This window comes from Ischnura elegans, chromosome 5 (assembly GCF_921293095.1).
Source record: "Ischnura elegans chromosome 5, ioIscEleg1.1, whole genome shotgun sequence".
NCBI lineage: Eukaryota > Metazoa > Arthropoda > Insecta > Odonata > Coenagrionidae > Ischnura > Ischnura elegans.
In genome coordinates this window covers 25271765-25296964 of record NC_060250.1, presented here as the reverse complement: position 1 = coordinate 25296964, position 25200 = coordinate 25271765, and the positions used below count along the sequence as shown (strand labels likewise).

Sequence of the window (25200 nt, the reverse complement as noted above, 5' to 3'; positions counted from 1 at the left end):
TGATTATTAAGACATGTTTCCCTGAGCTCTGCGCCTCATGCATGCATTGGTAATCTCAGACGATGTATAACTCCTATCTTCTCCTATAGAAACTAGATCCCTGTGATCGCATGGGCGCCAATCTGGCCCTTTTCAAATGAGGATAAAAATGGACCATTGCCATTCGTCTAAACCGGTTTTCCTAAAACAAAATAATTTGTATATTATGAATACAGTAATTATGGGTAACAAATCGCAATCAATGCCTTTCGGTTTCTTTGATGAAGGAAACTACCCTATTATAAATTTTTTCTGTATATTGAAAAGTTTATTTCTCATGAATCATGAAAATAATTGGTGACTTAGCTCATCAATATTCCTTTCTTTTAAGAATGCATTCAACTTTTAATAATGTGTGTTCATATCTTGTTGATAAGGTCAGCCCTCAGGCAAAGGGGTGGTGTTGGGGTGAAATGCTAGAAGTAGCAATGTTTTTCCTTTTTGAGGCCAATGTTTTTTCTCAGAACCATTGTTATATTAGAATGATCCATCCTCTCTTGTGCATAGATATTCAAAAATGTATCCATTTACTTGTCAATTGTCAGTTCTGCCTTATAGTATGACACAATATCCTGCTGCCAACATATTTTTATCTGTAAAAGGTTGTTCTAACATTTTCTACTACACCCTTTTACGTAAATTTTTAATCAAAGGCATGATATTCAAAATAAATTGCCACAGTGAAAAGACTGGACTGGTATTGAGACTCAGACCTACCATTTGTTGGGTTAGTATTTGTATCACCTCTTCATTTGGGATATTTAAGTTTTAAGGTAGTTTTGGTGGATTTTATGAGACCAGGTTCAATTCCAGCGATCCCGTGATGCCAATGACCCAGCAAGCTTAAGGTCCATTGTTCAATTTCCAGTCTAACGAAACTAATTCTTGTGGCAGTTTATGCGTAGTTAATTTCTGTAATGTTGGCTGTTCTGAATTATTGTATGGTTTACCAAGTTGATTATGTAACTATGAACCAGCAAGGGAGTTGAACTGTGTGTGTATTATGCAAGTCGATGACATTCCTATCAAACAGTTGTGTTATCCCAACCATTTCCAAAATATGTGTAGTATGTACTCCTTGTTTTTACACTATGAAGGATTCTCAAAAATTTCGTTTGCTGCTCTAAATGCTTTGGTGTTTACCTGGCATGCCATTGCTCTTGCAATGCTTTTGCTTACCAAGCTCCATGGTCGTGACCTCTGGGAGGCCATGCATGCCACATCATTGTAGCTCTCTTTGAATTTTCCCTCCCATTTAATACAAGGTAACGCCAGGGCAAGAGCACATGAAGAGAATGGTGTTCTTGGGAGTGTATGGATTGCGATGTTTATACAACCTGTTGATAGATTAGGTAGATAGAAATAGTCATTCTGACGGAAGTTAATGATTTAATGGCAGAGCAGAAACTTAAGCCTTGTGTTTTCTTTGAAATTCATTTGATTGATTTGGCTTAACCTGGGTTTCAACACTGAATTTCAACCATTACATGAAGCTTTATGTGGAATCCCTGGTTACGTTTGGTTTATGATGAAATCACTGTGGAGTCACTGGGCTAAAGTTTCCATCTAAAAAAAATTGATTCCTTCAGGTTAAGCCTTAAACCACGGATTATATTGAGTGAAATGGTGAGGAGATATTCCTGAAAATCATGTAAACCCTTCCCATATAAATAATGTTTTAGCTTTAATAATTTTTTCTCCAGTTTTTCCATGATAACTACAAATTATGTAATTAGTAATAGTTAATAATGTACATGCATTACCCTTTTGTCTCTTTGTTACTACTGAAGAGTTATTTCATCAACCATCTATTTAAATTGTTGAAAATATCATTTCTCTTAGCTAGAAATTGACTTGTCTAATGAATTTTTAGTGTTCATATTTACATAAATTTGAAGAAGTAGTATCTGGTAATAATTGGTATGTCTGTGTGTGTGCGTGATATTTATGAAATGTGAAGTGACTTCAAAAAAACTTCTCATTCATTAATTTGATTTTGATTCCCACTGAGAAAGCGAATGCAGAATCTAAAGAAGAGGCCCCTGATATCGCAAAACATGTACGACACAGTATCGTGATTGTTTTGGAGCACATGCACACCCACCACTGCGCAACTGCTTCAACTTGTTTCCAATAGAATGCATTGTGTGCCTGTGTAAAGAAAAGATGACTTTATCAGTTTGTAATTTTATTTCCTTTGCTTAGCCTTGGTTGATTTCCATGCACCCTATGTTTGTCATCCTGCGCTCTCCAATGTGTTTCCTTTTCTTCCTGAAATGTCCCTACACTCTCCCCTTCTCTGTTTACCTTTGCCTGCTTTTGCAACTCCAAATGCTGATTACCAGCTTTTTTCCTCCATCCCAGAAATTCTCTCTGTTAGCTTATAGGTGAATAATAATAAAAATGTTTTATGTCTGTGTTGCCATTTGCTTTAATTTTTTGTTGAACTTTTGACAAGTTTATCTCCAAGTGGCAGCTGTATTTTAATGGTGCTGTTACTCTGTTGCTTAGCTATGTTTAATTGGGTAGAACATTTCATGCTTCAAGTAAAGTTACACGTTGGCATGCATTTATTGTAAGATTTTTAAGTGAACATCAATTTTGTAGTCAATACTACCTGTCTTATGTGTGTCTTACAGTTTTCCCTGTAAAATAATATTATGCACTTCTAGTTTTTTGTTGTAATTATGGAAGCTAAAATGTTCAATTTGAAAAAGATAGTCTTTTAAATTTTCATAGATTTCTGAAGTAATTGTTGAACATCATCTCTGATTAAATATTTTTGTAAGTCAAAATTAAACTTGAATAAGTATATTAGGTGATTGATTTTTAAAATTTCACTTAATTATCTCGTCTAACCTTTAGTAATGATGTCCTTTTTGAAAGAGTTAATGTGTCGTAACATTTCATAATGCCAGGTAAAGTTTTTCTCCTGTGGCCTCAGCTTCTCTCAAAAATGAAAGGGTAATCATATTTCAGAGACTTCATTCGTCATATTTTATTGAGATTGAATGGACGATTAAAGTTATTGTTGTTTGGAATGGCTTTACTAGCTTAGCTAAGACAAAATAGTATTCTAGTACCACATATTTTCAATTATACCTTGGAATTAAGTGCTTGATATGTTTTCAAATCTTGAAAATTGAAAAGCCATTTATTTTAGTAGGTTATTATTATTGTGGGAGTAGATATATATTTTGCCATTGTAAAAAAGATGTTAACATAAATTTTAAATAATTTATAAAAAGCCATTTATTAGAATTATTTCATGTGTGGTCAATAGTTAAGCATTTTAAAGTATAAATTTGATATGTGATACCTGCCTCTGAATTATTTATTGGAGAAATGAGGTCACATCTTACATATTTGAGATATAATGTCCCATGAGTGAGTGTTGTAATTTTTTTCATTGTCATAGTGAATTATAGTGAACGCATTGAACACCCTCCTAGATGATTGATTGATTTCTAATGGTTTTTTTTTATCTCTTCCTGCTCTCCCTGCCTACTTTTCTCCACGTCTGGCTTCTATTACTCTCATCCCTACCCTCTGCCTCCTCATTCTCTCTCCCGATGCCACTGTGGCATTATCCAGCTCTCCCCTGGCCACGAGGGTTCGGACGACACAGACATGGAGCCGACGGCATCCCAGTCGCAGGATTGTGAGCCCACGCCTCCCCTCCAGCGTCATGGCTCCAAGAGCAACTTCTTCTTGCCCCCAAGCGGAGCAGGGGGTGGAGGACGGGATGGGGGGAATGGGGGAGGAGGGGGATCTGATATGCACTCCTCGTCGCATCAAGGAGGCTATGGCGTAGACTCCCCACGGAAGGGCAGCATTGGTGGTGGTGGGCCACAGATAAGGGGCCAGTATGGGCGTGGATCTCCTCATCCAAGACCCAGGTGAATGACTATGGCCTTCCCTAATTAATCATACATATCGGCTCATTATGTAAGTGAAATAGCCAATTTAGAAATGGTTAGATGAATCTGTTCCATCACATTTTCCTACAATGTGAGTTGAGCAGGAAGGAGGCATGGATATGATCTAGTTTTGAAGTTGCTGAACATATAATATTGTTGTGCTCATTTATATAAGTCTATACATTTTTTTCAGTTTCATGTTATATCCTTATCTAGGGTTCCTTGTCAAACTTAAGATTTGTCTGCAGTACAAAGATTTTTAAGGTGAAAGGGCCACTTCCATATTATTTCTCGGAGAAAAACTAAATCATACTTCATGTTTTCTACAGTCCCCAACTTGGCGATGAGATAATTTTTACAAAACAAGATTTATCTGGTAATTGAATAATATATGAAACTTAGGAAATAATTTGAATGACCATATTTGAACATTTACGACCAGATGGGCAAAGTTATTAGTTCATTGCCAATAAAAAATGCAGTGGTAACTTTTTAAATTCAATAAAACAGCATTATTCAGAAAATGATATGCTTCATATTGTTCTCAAGATATATTTGAAATGACCTCTTAATGTCCATACGTATGGAAACATCTAATGGATAAAAAAGCAACTAAGCTAGTATAATATTCAGTTATATGCGGGAAAACACACAATTCATTGTGTTGAAGGCCTTGTACTAAAATTATGGTGATGTACTTATATCAACTATCTAAAAAAATGTAGGAGACTGTTGATCAAGCTTGACAACTGGTAATCTGTGAATTTAAAAATATATTAACCATTATACGCTTAAAAACTGTACAGATTTAATATATTGTTGGCTTTATGTAGTAATCAAATTTACTGCAATTGCTGTTTTTCTGCCATTGAATCCTGTGGTCATTTATTAAATGTATTGGGAATAGATTTTTTTCTTAAATGCCTCAACTAGTCAAGTAAATATGTAACATGGGTGTCGATATGATTGGTCATCCTTGTTCTGGAGTATCTAGCTGTGCCTGAGTGACTCTACAAGGGTCTCCTCTCTCAGGTTTAGGGATTGTTAATTGGTTCAGTGATAGTGTGTGGAGTTTCCTATTATGGCTAATTGAAATGGAGGTTACTCAATCAGTCATTAGTCCTTTTAAATTCATGATTTCAATTTTCAAGCATCAGAATCAAGCTTCTTTTGCCGTAAACATAATTAGTGCTAGATATATAATGTATTTCCTCCTAATGATTGCATGCAACTGATGTTTTATTCCAGCTCACCCCTCCTACTGGATGAGGATTGATCCCTCCTTGAATCTGTCCTGTCAATAATCTCTCAACTTATCCACTCACTTTAAACCCTCTTTCCATAGTGTGTGCCCTTCTCGGAGAACGTTTGTGCTCCCATTTTTGATCTCACGACTGAATTGTGTTTGCTTTGCTTATGTTTTGCTTTGGTGCTGTTAACTTTGTATGTTTCTAAGTATACTAATGTATTTATTTAGCTGTCTACTAAAGTATTAGCAATAACAGTTGGTATTGAGTTTGTGCTACGAACAAATATATGGATATATGGATGAAATTGTTATAAGAAATTTGGATTTTCCAGGACTGCAACATATCTTGAGAAAACCTTCAATCAAGATGTCCTTTTATGAAATAAAGTTAGGAAACCATTAATGCCTTTAAGAACAAGACTAATGTGTGTCCAATGTGTCCTAAAACTACAGTTACTGTTAGAAGATATCCAATTCATGATGTGGACATTCATTTGGAATGAAAAATTTTATATCTAAGATTAAGCATTGTTGCACTGTTATCTTGGTATGTAAGGAAATGTCTGCGGAGAATATTTTGTTTGTAACAACTAAGACTTGGATATAAAATATGCTTTCACTCTGATCTGCAACTTCAGTTTTCATTACTTATTGAGCCACGCATTGGTATAGAAACTCACTTAATATAATCCAATATGAATGCTTTAAGTAGAGACTTAATTTACTCAGATATGAAGAATTAGTCAGATTCAAATATGCTATCTCTGCAGTACAACCTCAGTTGTATTGCCCATTATCCATGAAAAAATTTCACCCTGCTAATTATATTTCTTATGTTTCTACTTACTTTTTTTTGCACCATACTAGTGTTACACCTGTTGCACCTGTGTGGTCCATCACCTATGAATTTGCTCTTGTCTACTCCTCTTAGAATTTCTTCTCTTGACTATGTACACCTAATGATTCTCTATTTTTCTCATTCATATAATTTTCTGCAAATATCCCCAATGTAGAAAATATGTATTTATTTTTTCCTTGACCTCATTTCACTCAACCCCTTATGGTAACTTTTTTCACTGCCTCTTCATTGTGTTTTACATTAAACTTTATCTTCATGCCAGCCAAATGTTTTTATTTGGAATTTAGTCTGTGCTTGTTGGTTTCTTAACATCCAATCATGCTTGAAATTTCCCTCAAATGTGTGGATGGTTCCTTACTCTGTCTATATATATGTATTGACATTTTATTCATATTTTAGATTTGAAATACTGTTTGTATATTTTTTCAAGGATTTAAGAACTCTATCTAGCACTATCCATAATCCAGGTTTATAATTTTGATTCCCTTTCCCTACTGTAAGGGTGCATGATAAAGAATGTATTATCTGCAAATATAATTGAAGTTTTTCATCATCTCCAAGTAAAGTTATTGAAATGTATAATCAAATTTTGTGGAAAATTTCTCGCAGCGTAGTAAAAGTTATTAGTTATATTATCTTGTTATATTATGCTTACTTGTATATGCACAAAATATCTAGAATTATGTACTCCTTCGGTTCCTAGGTTCCTGATAGGCCTGTGAACCCTGTAATTTTCACTTAACTGGTCCCTCTAATGAGAGATATACATGTCACTTATTTTGCTGGCATGGCCTTACACTGAAAAAGGAAATTTATCAGCATTAGATGCTTTTATCGACTAAGCAATTTTTTTTACAAAAATCATCTCAGAATTCCAATTTATCAGGTTGTATCTACATGCCCAGTTTTCTTTACTTTGATGTCTGCTCCAGGATTTCTTACTACATATTTGCATCTTATTAGTTTGTAAATTTGTCCCTTTCATTCTACCTTCTTGCATCATATAGGTGAATTTTACCTTTTCAATGTTATTTCTGTGCTCATTTCATTTTTTGTGAGAGTGTTGGTGGTTTCATGCTTCATTTCTGTTTCCCAGTGCTTTATAATGGGAGTCAATGAGTTATGTCATCCTTGATTGACATTTGACTTTGTTTGTGCGCAATCCTTATGTGCAATACCTATTAAGCATGAAGCATTACATGCCACATATATATAGTGTTTTGAACATTCAAAAAAATATTTAAAAATTCATTTCATTAATGTTGTATAACTTTATTGGCTTTAAAGATTTACTCAGTGTTGTTAGTATTGGGTCAAATGTTATTTTAAAAGTTGATCTTCCCACAAAAATTGAGGTTTTCATTTGTTTTTCTCAACAATAATTTTCTATGCATAGAATATATTGGTTGAGAGAACCTGACATTGATACTAAAAAAGTTCTTAGATTGCCTTTTGAATTTAATTTTAGTGGATATTAGTTTCTGTCTGTTGAGTTATCAAGAAAAGAAGTTGAAATGCTGTATTTTCAATGAAACATTTAAGATTCTTTTGGCAGATTTTCAAAAAAGAGCAGTTAGATAAATAATAATTATGTGATAAGTGGTCATCAAAAAGCACAGATTTCTGCCTAATGGAAGATGGCTACCTCTTTACTTTTTTAACCTCACCTCATAATTTTTCAATCTGACGTAACATGACATGCGGCTGACGTGCAAATGGAGTAAGCATTACATAATTTAATCATTATGCTGCATTTTTCTTAATTAGATGAAAATGTCTGATTTTATGTGGAGTTTACTGTAAACATATCCTGAAACAAGCAAGAAAAGATTTATAAGAGTCAAGAAATCTTTGAAACTTTTGAAATTGGATTTGAATTACTTATGGTCATTCGTTGGTTCTTGAAAAATGAAAATTTCTTATGGACATAGGTAATATTGTTCCGTTCAGGTATTTCTCAAATGTTTTTTTTTTTCAATGCTAAACTGAGATGGTGGAAGTTTGAGGCATTGTACTCACTCGTGCTGTTTGGCAATTTGAGCAGATTTGGTGGCTTTGGGTTGGGCTACCTCAGGTTGTACTGTCGCCCTGTTTGAACTGAGAGCGTTGCCTTTCCATCGCTCTCGTGTCTACCTGTCTGTGTGTGTCTTGTCTTTTTGCTCTCGTGCATATGGCTTCCACTCCCCTTGTCACTACTCCCCCGGTTTGTCTCTTCTTCCTCCTCTGTCGTCGGCTGGGGGCACTGTCACAGGGTGGTGGACGTGTCATCCCCGCAGTCCCGAGGCCACACTCCCGACCCCCTGTCCCCGGAGAGGCAGCGATCCCCACCTGGCACCATGGGAGGCAGTGGGGGTGGAGGGGGACGAGTGGGTCCTGGACCCAGCCCCACAATGACGCAGCGCATCAAAGCCATTGGGGTGCCTACGCCGCTCGCCATGTCAAGTCCCATCAGAAGGTCAGTCTCTCCTCTGGGCATGCGTCACCATCCACCAATGATACTACGCTTTTAATAAATCTCTTCTGTGCCCTGTTAGGTTCCCCAGAGGAAGATAAATAAAATATATCTACATACATACTTTCAAAGCTCTGCATGAAACAAGTTTCTTTGTACGCAGTCACGCGCATGGGTGCAAAGTTAAATACACCAAAGGATGAGGTCTGCAATGAAAATATATTTGACTTAGCCGGGATTCGAACCTGGATCCCGTAGCCAGAATTAATGCAGTTCTTCAAAATTCGTTGTTGCCGAATGTAGCAACAAAGTAGGGTTTTTCTCTCTGACAGTGGCTTAGTAAGCATGGCCTCGGGCACATGTGCCTCAGTGAGGACTAGTGACGTCAGCACTTTGTTCAGTAAAACCCATCCCAAAGTTCCCTCTGAGAAATTGGTTTGGTGGTGTAAATGGCTAACTCGCCTAACCAGCAATTGGGAGATTTGGGTTCGAATCCCAGCTAAGTCAAATATTTTTCATGTAAAACTTCATCTTTTGGTGTATTTACATACTTTCACAATTATTCAGTATCATTCAGGTGTGTCTATGTAAGAGACGTCAGGGTGTGACTCAACTAACTTTTGTTATCATGTGTATGCGGGTATGTATTTTATGAGCCTGTTTAGGTATGAGGGGACCAGTTTACTCAGCGCTTACCTTAATTGGAGGGGCTTATTTTTAAAGCTTTGAATAATTATTTTGCTATGAACTTCGCAGTTTACATTCATATGATTTCATTTATTTAAATCAGAGTGCTCATTACTATTTAACTCAACCAAGTTTTTATAGGTTTCAAATATAATGGGAATGAGGGTTTTAAGATTCGATCAAATCCTATGAAATCCCTCAATTTGTCACTTGATCAAAATTCAATTGATTCCATGTGTTCGGTGCTCAACTCATCAATAATTTCAAGTTTCACATGAAGTAGAAGTATGCAGCTTTTTTATATAATTGCATTATAGCCATTATTTGTATATAAAGTTAGCATTTTTCATCCGTGGATCTATTAAATGTTTCATTTGGTGATTGAGTATTCATGAGGTGTACATATTTATTGCACCCTCTCCTTCTTTAGTGTAATTCTTCGTATATTAGAACTAATTTTTTAAAATAAAATGTCTGAATTTTAGGGAAGTTTTTGCATTTATTTAATTGTGGAATTCTCAAAATAATAGGCCATCGGAATGGGGTGCCCTCATAAAATTAAAATAGTAATTTTTTTACATGTATGGATTAGTAAGTTAAAGTCATTAATGTATGCAAAATATGACTTCATAATTCTCAATATTCTTGTTGCTATAGAGCTTCAAAGTTTGCAAAAATTACTAAATTCTTTCGCACTACAATAACGCCCTGTGACATCAGAATGCGAGTAAGCAGATTCGTTCCATGGCAATAATAAACAGTAATGGCGATAACAAACAGCAATGATGATAATAAACAGCAACGATAATAGTGATTTATAACTTGAAGGATGTGTGCAAAACAGTTGTGAATAGTTTTAAATATTTTGTGGTGTACATATTGGACAATGACTGACTCAAACTTCGTAAAGGCACGTTCTGGAATGTTCATAAGTTAGATTAATTCATATTCTGTGATTTCCTCTCCGGCAATGAAGATTTCTCGGTGCGGAGGTGAGAAGCCACGAAAGTGAAATGTAAGATAAATTAAATCAACTATCTCGTTCGCTAGTAGTTTAGAGCTTGGTTTGTATCTCATTTAACTATGTGAATTAATGTTTAGGAGAAATACAACGGGACTAATTTGATGCTGATTTACTTAACATTTCTAAGGCCTGGAAACGATTTTCAGAGAGACATATGGATTCAGCAGTTGGATACGTTCAACTGAAAAGAAATTTGAGCATTTGCCCTGTTGGGGCTAGTGTGACACCAGAACATAAAGTGAGAACAGTAATCTTACACTGTGGAAATTGCCGTAGATGAGGAGGATGAAAAAGTAATAAGCACTGTTTGCCAAGACTGTGCTGCATCTATATATCTGTTATTTATTCAGTATAAATCTTTCACATGACTGATGATGAAATTTAAATATAGACTCTGACATCATCCTCAGCAAACATGGCAATGCGTCGTTTAGAGGACAGATTGCTACACAGTTTTCGAAGTGGATTTTTACGATTAATAGGGAGGTTAGAGTAGAACTGCTTTCACTCTAATTTTCAGTTGCGGAGGATATTTTTTATCACATAATCATCCATTTTCAGTGGAATTCCCAATTGCAAATGAATGTATTAGAACATCGTCTATTTTTTGTGATTGTTCTGTAGGTATACCATGTCTCCATACATCATATTCAACTTCTCTTCGACAAACTTTTTTATGGATACTAATTATGTTTATTTAAGTTATTAATAGCATTTTGTGTTCCTTCCAAATTAGTTCATTCTTTTTGGTTTTTTGTATTCCTGTTCATGTCTTACTATTCTCACCGTTATTATGAATTAATTTACAGAGGGAATTTTTGAATGATATTTTGAAGAAATGTCTTTTTTGCCTCCCAGTTTTAATAAGTATATTTTGGCTACTTTTAAATGTAGCAAAGGTGAATATCTTATCAGGGGAATGAGACTATCAAACGTACACATATTCCAGTACTTCGCTTTCCACTGGTACATTTTATTTATAATGGTATGTTTTATATGCCAAAAAGTACTATGTGTTAACATAGCATGAGGTTTCCATGAAAATGAAATTTTAATTAAGATTTGTGTCCAAATCTATTTTTTTTAATGAAGTGTGATTTCATTGTAATGTCCCACAAAAGACAACAGTAAATGTATGCAGCTGTAGTTCATGACATTATTTGCTGCAGACTGACTTTCGGCCATGTAGATTTTATGTAAGACAATTTAATTTAACGAAGCCATTACTGCATTTAAAGTTAAAACAAAATTTTAGTCAAGAGTAAAATGATAGAAGATAGTGCACTTTCTGCCTTTTTGACGTAAAGAGTTCTCAGGTTTCCATGCCTTTTTGCTTGCGAATGTTAACTTTTCATCCAAAGCAAGCTGTGCATTCTGTATAAGCCGTGACGTTTTACTTTGAGGGCTATTTTTCAGTTGAGAATTGTGTTTATTCTTATTATTATAAATGTCTTTTGAAAAAATTATTAGGATTCACAATGGAAAAGGTGGGCACATTTTAATTATGCATCGTAAATTATTAATTCATGCAAGATTTTTCACACACTGTGAAGGTATGGATGGTAGGCAATTCTGAAAAAACTCTGAACCATGTGGGAAAGCAGTTGCCCCGAGTGTTGAGCTAGTGTAGGGATATTGCAGTTATACAATTCTTAGTAGCGTACCCTCTGTAGAACAATTTTTGGGTTGCTCAGGATATTGTAGTTTATTTTAGTGTCACCGTAAACTGACGAGTACAAACATTATTTTCATTAGATTTTGTCATTTTTTGTTCAAATTTGAATATTATGAGGCTGAGAAATTGGAAAGCGAATACATAGCTACTCCGTCACTAAGCCACTGAATTTTGTAAAGCTGAATCTTTAGACAAGCAGTTGTAGTAACAGAAACATCAACGATATACCACAAAGTGTTTTAGGAGTTGTGTCGTATGTCCTTGGAAGCATTTACCGAGTACATTTTTTTTCCAAGTTTTCCATCTTTAGTGCATTTGTGTTATTTTCAATTAGATTTTTTTTAAAGGACCAGTTATTTAGGCACATCAGACAGTTCTTTCCTTGCAATTCAATTCATAATACTTTTCTTTATTGTTATGAAATATTTTACCAAGTTTCAGCATCATAAAATTGAATCCTTAATTGGTATTTTGGCTGTTTTCTTTGCCTTCATGACCTGGATTCCTTTCTGGATTTTCACAAGCCTCCATTGAGTTCCATTTCGAGTGACCCTCACCCATTTGTTTTTGATGACTATCATTTTTTCCTTAATGGAATGTACGATACAAAAACTTTTTCTACTTCTTTTCCTGTTTTTTTAAAAATATGTTTGCATCCATACTTAATGTTGAATTGTTTGAGAATACTTACGTTTAGTTTGATACTAATTGTACAAACAGTACGTATATGAAACATTTAAGGTCTATTACTATAACCATAGCATTGGCCCAAAAATATCTCGCTCTTTCAGAATGACAGTCATTTCGTACTTCCTTTTTGAGTCAAAAAGTTTCACACTTTTAATTTACTACCTTTTGGTAAATGCAGTGTGAGAAGCCATTAGATGTTTGGACTGATGGAAATTGCCGTAGATGAGGAGGATGAAAAAGTAATAAGCACTGTTTGCCAAGACTGTGCTGCATCTATATATCTGTTATTTATTCAGTATAAATCTTTCACATGACTGATGATGAAATTTAAATATAGACTCTGACATCATCCTCAGCAAACATGGCAATGCGTCGTTTAGAGGACAGATTGCTACACAGTTTTCGAAGTGGATTTTTACGATTAATAGGGAGGTTAGAGTAGAACTGCTTTCACTCTAATTTTCAGTTGCGGAGGATATTTTTTATCACATAATCATCCATTTTCAGTGGAATTCCCAATTGCAAATGAATGTATTAGAACATCGTCTATTTTTTGTGATTGTTCTGTAGGTATACCATGTCTCCATACATCATATTCAACTTCTCTTCGACAAACTTTTTTATGGATACTAATTATGTTTATTTAAGTTATTAATAGCATTTTGTGTTCCTTCCAAATTAGTTCATTCTTTTTGGTTTTTTGTATTCCTGTTCATGTCTTACTATTCTCACCGTTATTATGAATTAATTTACAGAGGGAATTTTTGAATGATATTTTGAAGAAATGTCTTTTTTGCCTCCCAGTTTTAATAAGTATATTTTGGCTACTTTTAAATGTAGCAAAGGTGAATATCTTATCAGGGGAATGAGACTATCAAACGTACACATATTCCAGTACTTCGCTTTCCACTGGTACATTTTATTTATAATGGTATGTTTTATATGCCAAAAAGTACTATGTGTTAACATAGCATGAGGTTTCCATGAAAATGAAATTTTAATTAAGATTTGTGTCCAAATCTATTTTTTTTAATGAAGTGTGATTTCATTGTAATGTCCCACAAAAGACAACAGTAAATGTATGCAGCTGTAGTTCATGACATTATTTGCTGCAGACTGACTTTCGGCCATGTAGATTTTATGTAAGACAATTTAATTTAACGAAGCCATTACTGCATTTAAAGTTAAAACAAAATTTTAGTCAAGAGTAAAATGATAGAAGATAGTGCACTTTCTGCCTTTTTGACGTAAAGAGTTCTCAGGTTTCCATGCCTTTTTGCTTGCGAATGTTAACTTTTCATCCAAAGCAAGCTGTGCATTCTGTATAAGCCGTGACGTTTTACTTTGAGGGCTATTTTTCAGTTGAGAATTGTGTTTATTCTTATTATTATAAATGTCTTTTGAAAAAATTATTAGGATTCACAATGGAAAAGGTGGGCACATTTTAATTATGCATCGTAAATTATTAATTCATGCAAGATTTTTCACACACTGTGAAGGTATGGATGGTAGGCAATTCTGAAAAAACTCTGAACCATGTGGGAAAGCAGTTGCCCCGAGTGTTGAGCTAGTGTAGGGATATTGCAGTTATACAATTCTTAGTAGCGTACCCTCTGTAGAACAATTTTTGGGTTGCTCAGGATATTGTAGTTTATTTTAGTGTCACCGTAAACTGACGAGTACAAACATTATTTTCATTAGATTTTGTCATTTTTTGTTCAAATTTGAATATTATGAGGCTGAGAAATTGGAAAGCGAATACATAGCTACTCCGTCACTAAGCCACTGAATTTTGTAAAGCTGAATCTTTAGACAAGCAGTTGTAGTAACAGAAACATCAACGATATACCACAAAGTGTTTTAGGAGTTGTGTCGTATGTCCTTGGAAGCATTTACCGAGTACATTTTTTTTCCAAGTTTTCCATCTTTAGTGCATTTGTGTTATTTTCAATTAGATTTTTTTTAAAGGACCAGTTATTTAGGCACATCAGACAGTTCTTTCCTTGCAATTCAATTCATAATACTTTTCTTTATTGTTATGAAATATTTTACCAAGTTTCAGCATCATAAAATTGAATCCTTAATTGGTATTTTGGCTGTTTTCTTTGCCTTCATGACCTGGATTCCTTTCTGGATTTTCACAAGCCTCCATTGAGTTCCATTTCGAGTGACCCTCACCCATTTGTTTTTGATGACTATCATTTTTTCCTTAATGGAATGTACGATACAAAAACTTTTTCTACTTCTTTTCCTGTTTTTTTAAAAATATGTTTGCATCCATACTTAATGTTGAATTGTTTGAGAATACTTACGTTTAGTTTGATACTAATTGTACAAACAGTACGTATATGAAACATTTAAGGTCTATTACTATAACCATAGCATTGGCCCAAAAATATCTCGCTCTTTCAGAATGACAGTCATTTCGTACTTCCTTTTTGAGTCAAAAAGTTTCACACTTTTAATTTACTACCTTTTGGTAAATGCAGTGTGAGAAGCCATTAGATGTCATAATTTATCAATTTTCTTACACAGTATATCATTAACTTCCTATAGGTGGATGTTATCTCCTCATTTTAGTAAAAACATTACCACTCACACCATGTCTGTCTAGGAATGTGTGAAGACTTCTATTTATTCACTCTCCAGTTTCATGGGTGTAATCTCTAAGAATGTACTTTAGAAAGAATTTAATATATACATTTACTTTAATTTGTTAATGTGCCATATAAGTAGACCTTAATAAAAAACAAGTTCATGAAGTAATAAATCCTATTTCTATTCAGGATGCAAGAGACATTTATATTTTAGAGACATTTATACTGATGTCCCCTTCCTCTCTACCCTCTTTGTTTAAGGCAGATGAGTAGAAATCTTCTTTTTTAGTCCACTTCTTTTAGTGTTGATGATAGTATTGCCTATCTATTCTTGCCATGAATTGAAATTGCATGAAGCATGGAGAACCAGTGATTGAAAAAGTGTTCTCCTATAAGTCTCAGTAATGCATCAATATTGACAATGTGTAGATCGGTAGAGCTTTTTATGGATCCTTTTCTAGCCTAAATGTAAAATTAATGTGACTTTCTTTCAACATTTGTTCAATTTCCCCCACTTTGCTGTGACTTATCCATCTTTTCTAGGTCTCGCCCGATTAAGCTGAGCTCAAAAAGCAAACGCTAAGAGCAGGAGTTTACAAAAAAATGTTTGTGTGTGTGTTCAGTGTTCACATATACTCGCCAAGCATGAGCACATTCTGTGAGGTAATCTTTCCTTTCTTCCCCTCTATATCTCTGTCCTCTCTCTCTCTCTCTCTATACATACTCTAAGATGTCCTTATATTCACTGTCTCTCGATGTGGTTTGCATGGAGCTGGCCAAAGTTTCACTCTGCTTTCTGTTACATGCGTGTTTCATGTTTTAAGCCTCTCCCGATGTATTAACTCACAGCTTGAATAACACTCAGCCACAATGTTGGATTGTAGTTCTACAGTATTCGGTACGGCTACAGAAATTGTCACTCCTCTCTGGAAAATTCATGTAATCAAGTTGTCTCTATGGTTGAGATTACTGAGTGACGGCAAGATAATTGTGAACTCTTTCTCATGTTAAGTGGCTGGCTAATATGTTATGGTTGTGCCATTCTATGAAGCAGTGTTCTGCTTAGATGCATGGTAGGCCCCACATTGCTTAGTGTGTTAACTGATGGAGAGGTTTAGGTAAGCACTGGACAACATTCACACATGGTTAGCTTTCGAGGGTTCATGTCTGTTGGATGAACAACTGCCACCTAAGCTGTTGGAGGTTAGAAGTGAAGTTATGTTGATATTCCATTTAAACAAGCCATTGAAATTCCTGGTGAGCTATGAACCCATTGTTGAAAAAGGACTTCTATTTGTATTTTCTCGTGTGAGTGTTTGGTGAAATGATGCTGACTATCAGACGGCTATAGAGATTGGGAGAAAGCCATGTTGGGATCAGTTGCCTTGGGAGAAAGGAGAAGCATTTCGTTGAGTGCTAAAAGAGGATTGTAATAGAGTGATGCTGTGGCTGGGGCCTCTTAAAAAGCTAGGTACTCTCTTGGAATGGCATAGAAAGTTTCAGTTTACCACCATTCTTGGTTTGAATGCACTGTGAGCACTAATAGTGTAGTGAATTATCTTTTCAGTGAAACATTGCTCCTATGTTGCCCTCCATTGCTCTTTCTCCTCTTTACCCATATATTTTCTTTTGCTCCTGCCTCTATTCCCTGCTGCCAGTAATTTAATTCCCTAAGCACAAATGAGCACTGTGGTTGAGTGACTTCTGCAATAACTGCTAAGCAAAAAGTGGAACCTTTGGTCCCCTGACGCGGAGGATGCAAAATGGCATGAATTTTGCCTTGTAGTGCGTATAAAAAAAAGGAGTGTTGGATTCCTCAAACTTTGCCTCTATTGTTACGAAGAACCCATCAATGAGATGATAAATGACTGTCAAGGAAAACTTTAAGCGTGCGCTGTTTATAATGAGATGGAGTGAATTCTTGGCCAGTGGCTCATGTGTTTGATAGGAGGAGGAGTAGTCCCAAGCGAAAGCGAGGAGTGGTGGATGGACTGGAGGGGAAGGAAGATAAGAGGGACAGAGATGACGATGGTCTCTGGAGTTGTGTGTGGAGAGACTCTCCTCTTCTTGCCCCTTTTCTTACTTCCCAGTTCTATTCCCTCCCCTCTCAATCCCCGACACACGAATCTCGTCAATGCCGAATGCCGAAAGGAGTGGAGGCCAATGAGTGGAAATGTCTCTCTTCAACTCATCGAACAACTGCTTCTTGAAAAAGTGGCTCGCAAAATAAAAGATCTCCAGTCAGAAGGTAACAGCATTCTGTTTGATTCCCATAGTGTTGATCGATCCCAATTCTTAAGGTCCCAGCTCCTGCCACTAAGCTATTTTCTCCTCATCTTGAATTTACAGTAGTGCTCTCAGTAGGAAAAAGTTTTTCATCATTCGACCCTTGTGTGTCTTCGCCTGCAAATGAAGCTCAGTAATTAGATTTTTTAGCCCCTTACCCATTTTGACTGTAATCATAGTTTGCAATAATTGTTACTCAAATTACCTTACATGCAGTCTAGATTTTTCTCTTAAGTTTGAAAAACTTATCCTGCTATGAATTTTCTCCTATTCATTGAAGATATTGAATAATATTGATTATGTTCTGTGAGTAAGAATCCCTCTAAGGGGTGAGGGTGTAAAAGAAAGTGCTAGGCTTAGTTTGGAAACTGTTGACATCAATAATTGTTATTTTTCTCTTACGTTTTTTTGCTATTTTAAGGTTTTGCGCTTGTAGAAAAGTTTAGGCTGAGGGTTAGAATTACGACCTATGATTGGAAAATCCCAGATATATTTTGGATATGGTGGATCAACAATAGTTCTATGCATTTTAATACACACTTGACATTCCTTGATACATTTTCAAATTGTTTGTGGTAATGTGGATAGTTTTTCTTAGTTTTTTAATCGGTCTTCAAAAGGATCAAGAGAGGACAGCCAGGAATTAATTAACACTACTGTATTTTTTCAATTTTCTCAATTGTTGAATTTTATGATGAAATTTATACTCTAGGTCGTAATCCTGGCCCAGATTAGTTTATTATTTCATTAGGAACACCAAAAGTCCTGCATTGATTAATTCGGTGTTAAATAAATTAAGTGACTTGGTATTGTTTAGAGCTGCCAGTTTGTAAACTCCTGCTCCAAGTAAGTATATCTGAATTGAGATTTTAAAAACCTTTGTATAGTTAATATTTTGAATTAGAAGCAGTTCTTTGCATGTTTATTCATTTTCAACAATCATAGTTTTTATATTCATAGTCGTCTGTAATATTTTGTTACAATTATTCAGGATTTCTTTCATAAAAAAAAACTTTAAAAAACTATTTGCTCTCCCTGAATGTGATAGCAACTCCTCATCATGCAGTAGGTTCATTGGAAAATGTTTAAATAAAAAATGAAGTCCCATTGGTGCCTTACTACACAATCTTTTTCAATTCATTAGCTTTTCATTTAAATGATAAGTTTTCTCCTTGAACTTGATTTAACATTTTATGATTGACAATTAACGAGGAATTAATTAATATCTAGCTAATTTGCTTGTCTTTACTTTGTTACATTTCCTTTACATTAAATAAAACTTATTTTTTATTCAAACGATTCTTTTCAGTTCATCTACAGCAAAGTGTAAGTGTGTAATTAGACATTTGTATTGATCTTTAAATGTAGCATTCCTTTGAGGTGCATAAGTTTTGCCCCTTAAGTGAATACCCCTTTTAAAGTAAACATATCTTTAAAGCTTTTCCTCATGTTTTCATAAAGCATGGTAAAGAAATTTCGCATTGGGAGCAAGATACATCTATTAGGAAAAGGAGATGATTTGTGAATAATGGATGGAATACTTAATTTGTATCACCAGACATACCCATAACTCAGAAGAGTTCCTTTCGCCATAAAATTTTAGCTGGAATATTTAAAAAAATTTCCATCAGTGATAAGAATATTCCCTGAGTTTGAAGACTCACATGAGAAACATGTATGATCTCACTATGCTGAATGTCTATCTACTCATGCGATATCAAGGAATAGCTTAGAGTTGTTGGCAAGCACAGACATATTATGCGTGTAGTGGTCCAGAATCCACACCTGAAGGGAAAAGAGGAATAGCTGGTCCATTATTTTGACACAGTAGCAGTAAGCGCCCTCTTTCCAGGAAATAAAATATTTTGGGAGCTGTGATTAGTTTAGTATTTAGCCTTATACTTAGGGAATAAGAATGTTTTTCTGCTGAAGCAAAAGCAAATCAAACTATCTAACAATTTTACGCAAGCCTTTTTTATTGCTATAATAGCAAGAACAGATTTCCTTGGTATGAAATCACTCCAGTTTTCATGAAACAGGATATAGATAAATAATTAATGCCTTTTTATCGTTAATCCCCTCATCCGTGCTTAAAAATAAATTATTAAGAGATTTTATAATATTTGTAGCATGAATTTAGATGATGGAAATAAGGCAATAGCTTTTTAGTTTAATGGATGAAATAATCACCAATGGGAATTATTCAAGAGCCAATGGTCTACTTTACATTAGCTTCCCAAATGGAAATAGATAAATGATGCTGGAATATTTTTGATGAAATGAATTTGGCTTTAGCTTGTACAGGATAATTAAAATAGTTTGAAGTATACAAGCTGACTCCTGAAGTTCTATAAGTTATTACCATTTACTAAGCTTCACTTTTCAGCCATAAGCTATGGTGGAGGAAATGGAGGGAGTATTGAGGCTAGACAACAGCTTACATGAGCGTATATAGAGTCAGTGATGATAAGCCTAATGTGATAGGCGAAGATTAAGTGTGTAGTCACATCATCATGTAGTGTTGGGCGGTTAAATTTCTGCTGTCACTGTGGAAGATCATGGATTTTTTTTTGCATCTGGGATTCAGTAGACAGTTTGGACGCACTGTTGTGTGCATCACATGGCTACATGATAGGTGGCAGTGAACTAGTTAGGGCCATTCAGGTGTAAATATCATTTTAGCTTAATGATTTTGTGAGTGATTCTCTTTCAATGAAATGGACTCTATCCCTGTGTTTTCATCTCTCATTTCTGGATTTTAAAATTTCATCGTCCCTTTTAAATTTTTTCTATGCATGAAAGAGTGATTAGTTTCTACCTTTGAGGATAAATGGCAGCAGCATTTTTTTAGGATAAATTCTTCAAACATGATATTATGATAGTGGGATTAGGGAGCGGAATGTAGTGGTTACCAGAAGTTGTTGAGAATTTTTTTTTATAAAGAATGAATAGATAGGAGGGTGGGAGTGATGACGGGTGATTAGAATTGTTTGCGAAGTAGTAATTGGTGACTTTGAAATGGATTGTTATTTAGGTTTTGATTGTGATAGCGTGATACTGATGAAAAAAGTTATGGACAGGGGAGAAGGAGAAAGGGAAATTGCAAACATGGTCATTTGACTCTGTATACAATTTTGGTTCAGGTTGCCTTTTGTCAATTTATTTTTTATTTTTCTGCTCTGCTGATTGCGAGGCTTGCATAGCTTTGAGACAGCATACCTTACTTTTTAATGTGCATATGCACCCCTTCTTGGTAATATGATAGATACTACCTGTTACAAATAAATGATAGAACAAGTTCCTTGCTCCAGAATCCCACATTTGCATTTTCTCATATTTTATCGTAGCATTTGTTGGCAGAATTGATATCAGGCCACAGTGGGTCCCAATCCATCATCATTTACCATTCCTGACGAACGTGACATAAAGATGAATGGCTCTAAACAAAGCATTAAATCCATTTAAAAGTGTACAAAATACAAATCAGTTCCTAAATTTTACTCTTAGAGCACAAATATTTTTCAAATTTCCATGAAACATTTATATTGAGAGAAAACTTGGATTATAATTTTATAATACCGAACTGAATTCTTTGTTAGGGATGGTGGAATTGATATGAATCCCTATTGGTGTTAGTGTATGCCCCTTTTTCCATTCCCTACAAACTGTAAATCTGAGTTTTATGATGATAGTCAACACTGAATGATGCCTCATGTGTAGGGACATGCAAAAGGTGGGGTTATTTTATAGCCAAAAGTGGTGTTATTTTTTTACAAAAGCGATGTTATTTTGCCCTGAAATCGGTGTTATTTTAACGGCCAAATAATTGAGCGCCATCCTTCCAGTGGCCCACCCATTGGTCTAAATTTTGGATATTATTGACCGGGAATAATTTTAGCAATAATATTCATGGAGTATTGACTGAATTCACGTATTTTACATATTTTATCCTTCGCGTATCCATATATCTAGCTTACATAGAGAGAAATTACTTTTAAATTTCTGTAAGTTCAAATGAAATATTGCTATTGTGATCAAGTTGTCATCTTTTACATTTGTTCTCTTATCTGTTAACACAGTGCTATGGCAGGAAAGAAATCTATTTCTCAGTCCATATTTGCAGAGGGGATCCAAATCGCTTAAAGGCGCTTAGATACAAACCATGCCTCAAACATTTGAGCTCCTGGATTGCTTTAATTATATCCACTGAACCCCAGGAATTTTGATTTTGTAGTAATTTCTGTAATTCTCCCAACCCCAACATCAACTTCTCTATCTCCATTGATTCCAGGCCATGAAGTTTTTGTCTTTAAGTCAGGGTTCTTGTCTGGAATCGGAACTTCTTGGGGATCAAAAACGGAGATCTTTTCAAATACCTGTTTTTCTGCTTAGGTCTTCTACTATAAGAGAACTAAGTTTGGTTGATGCCTTTTAAGCCACCTGCATAGGTACTGACTTTACAGCAGCTGCTTTAGAGGTTGTCATGTTTTGCAGATGTAATTAGTGGTTTTATCAAAAAAAGTACTCTTATGAATATTCTTGAGGCTCGTTTCTAACTTCCTTAACCCTTGCAAAACGGTGGAGTTCTCTCCTTAACATGAATGCAGCACTGTGCCCCAACAGACTCTTCGGTCTTCTCTGAATGTAGCATTTATGTTGGACTTTTGTTAAGAAGGATCTTGCGGATAATCACACACTCACAATACCAACATTTTTTGGTCTTTCCTAGTGGGTATTTCGTATTATCTTGGGCTCCAAGGGTAGTTGGTCTCCCTCCTTTCACGATTTATAACCCCACCAGTGGCATTGGTTTGCTGTCAACTCATGCTTTGTTTATATGAATTAGCTATATGGATGATTGTTGCTTGCACGTAAATTGCAGACTTCCAATTGAATTCCTCGTTTTATTCTGCGAGTTTTAAAAATTTTGAATGAAGCTCTATCGTCAGCATTAACGAATTTAATGCATTAACAATTTCCATGTTTATTTTATACTGACATCTAGACATAAGTTAATATTTATGTTAGACTCGTTTAAAAATTGTAAATGCTGCTCAAAAGACAAGGAATTCAATTCTTAGTTTTTATTTTTTGAGAAAAAAGCATATATTTATTTCGCAAACTAACTGAATGAACAATTGTGTGACTGCGGTCCCTTGCCATAAAGAGGGGTAATATAAGACGAGTTCATGCTCCCGGATTTTGGCAGTTATGGCCTGTGTTGGGTGCAGAAACTAAGACTTTGCGAACCCACGAATGTCATAAAAGGAGGAGAGCAAGGAAACGTGTATTTTCGGCATTCGTTCGACTGCGTAGGAAAATCTCAGACGAAAATTTTCGCCTTTCGTCTCCTGGGTCAAGAAACGTCCTACCGCATGTTTTCGTCATTAGTAGCGAAAAGGTTAACTCCTTATGGAATGTGAGCATTTGGATAGGTTGAACCCTTCAGTAATTTTATTAAGTCAACCATCAGATTCCCATGGCATTTTGGCTACTTTGTAGACATTGTGTGAATTCGGTTTAGACATCCTACTGACAAACAAGTCGCCTTATTTCCTCGAATGTGTTTCTTGGTGGAAATCATGAATTTTCTCCAATGCATGGGCGATTTTCACCAACTCAGACACGATTTTCATCATTTTTTCCTTCTGCTCATGCTTCTCCCTCGAAATTGTTTTTCGAGGCGTATATTTAAGCCGTAATTTTTTCACATCATTGGCCGCTCACCGACGCGACGAATTTCCGCGGGCCGCCGTTCACGGCCAAGCGCAGTGAAATCCCGAGAATCGTCTTGTCGGAAAGTGGACTGAATTTTACGGCGCTGTGCCGGGAATGGCAGCCGGCGATAATTCGTTTCGGCTGAAAGCTGCCTCAATGTAGCTCCGTGAGTATTTCACGGAATAGACGGCGCACCGCCGCTTTTAGACGGCTTTTAGGCTTTGCTCCGGCCGTCATCAACGGCACGGCACCGTGATTTCAAATAACCTTTGGTCTCAATGCATGTCTTCGAACGAGTGGAATCGCGCAGTTGACGGCACGGCGTTGTCGACGATCAGTAAGTCAAGGTTCAATCCGGCGCGGCGGTGCGCCGTTTATGGCGTGAAATACACACCGTGCTACCTTGAGGCTACTTTCTGACGCGACGACTTTTCGCCGGCCGCCGTTCATTGCACGGTGCCGTGAAATTCAGGCCACTTCCAAACGAGACATCTCTCTCACTTTCAAACGAGACATCTCTCTCACTTTCAAACGAGACATCTCTCTCACTTTCAAACGAGACATCTCACGGCGCTGTGCAGTGAACGGCGGCCCATGGAAATTCGTCGCGTCGGAAAGCGGGCAATGCAGTAAAAAAAATACGGCTTAAAATACGCCTCGAAAAAAATTTCATGGGAGAAGCATGAACAGAAGAAAATATAGGTGAAAATCGCCCATGAATTGGAGAAAATCGCAATTAACACGAAATTCGTGTATTCGCGGCAAAACCCCGGAATTCGCGTATTCGCGGGAAAACTCCGGAATTCGCGTTATCGCATTTGCGACTTTTGCATGTCCCTACTCATGTGCATTAAACTTGCTTGCATAAGTCCCTGTGTAAGCTAGGCAGTCTTCTTGTGGTTTTATGTGACAGGTATCTGTGGCAAAATTTACTCATTATTGCGGAAGGGAAACTGTGGGCTCTCATTATAAATGGCCTTACTTTTTATGATGGAGTTATTAAAGCATTCAGTGATTGCTTAGGCAATCTCTCTTTTACTTTTGATAATTGCTGGGCTATGCCGTGGAATAATGTTCGTGATTTCTGGTAATGCTAGTGGGTTTGGCGAAAAAGGATATGTACTCCTTCACAGCCGTAAGACTCTAGAAGTTGCTTGAGGTACATCATTGGCAATTACTGATTTTACTATCCATCCTCAGTCTTTTGGGCCTTATACTCATGAAGAAGTCTGGAAGTAGGAACAAGTGCTCTGATGCAGTTTTTCAGCTTTGAAATTATTGCTTTCACCTATATTATTGTTAGTATTCATTTTTGTTAAGCTCGAAAGTACATATATCTGGCCTAAAATATAGCCATGAGTGCAAAACTGTTTCTAATTCCCTCTTATTACATCTGCTGATGAAAGGGGACATTTTAAGTTATCACATGTTGGCAATTAAAAATTCTCTTTAGTCTGAAGTTTGAATGACCGCTAACAGTCGGTGGCATATGTATTGTGATGTCTTGTGTCTCTCGGTCATAAATTGTAAGATCAGAATAATAGGTAAACCATGATGAAATATCAGTTGAGGGAAATGTAAATAAAAGTGGTTTAAGAAGTATTTTGGACTTCAAATTCTGCATTACATTTTGCTTCTATTTGGACTGTAAAGGATTGTGTAATGAAAGAATTTTGCTTCTATTTTGATATTTGGGCTGTGAAGAATTGTGTAATGAAAGAATTTTTCATTGGTTGCTAGTATAAATTTTCTTCAACTTTTATCAGTCATATTGTATGAAATGAGATGATATGTACGTATAAGCAAATCTCGTTTCTCCTTATCATCAGCAATAGGACATTTACATTTGTTCTCGTATAGGTTTAATTAATGAACAAGTGGCGAAAAAGTTATGCACACAGTGTACAACAAAATGTGTTGATGATAAATACGGCAGCTTCATTTCTTGTGAGCCGCTGCAGAGGAGATTGCAGGGAAATCGGGCAGAAGTAAGTGGCAGTGATA

General features: G+C 35.8%; 1 protein-coding gene across 1 annotated transcript in view; it reads left to right on the top strand.

Annotated features, from left to right (window-relative positions):
* Nucleotides 1–25200, top strand: part of LOC124158601 (palmitoyltransferase ZDHHC8) — a 138044-nt gene that overhangs the window by 108006 nt on the left and 4838 nt on the right. The window contains exons 7-8 of the mRNA XM_046533767.1: nucleotides 3634–3938; nucleotides 8319–8522. Coding sequence (XP_046389723.1) covers nucleotides 3634–3938; nucleotides 8319–8522 — 509 coding nt within the window. The remainder of the gene's footprint in view (nucleotides 1–3633; nucleotides 3939–8318; nucleotides 8523–25200) is intronic.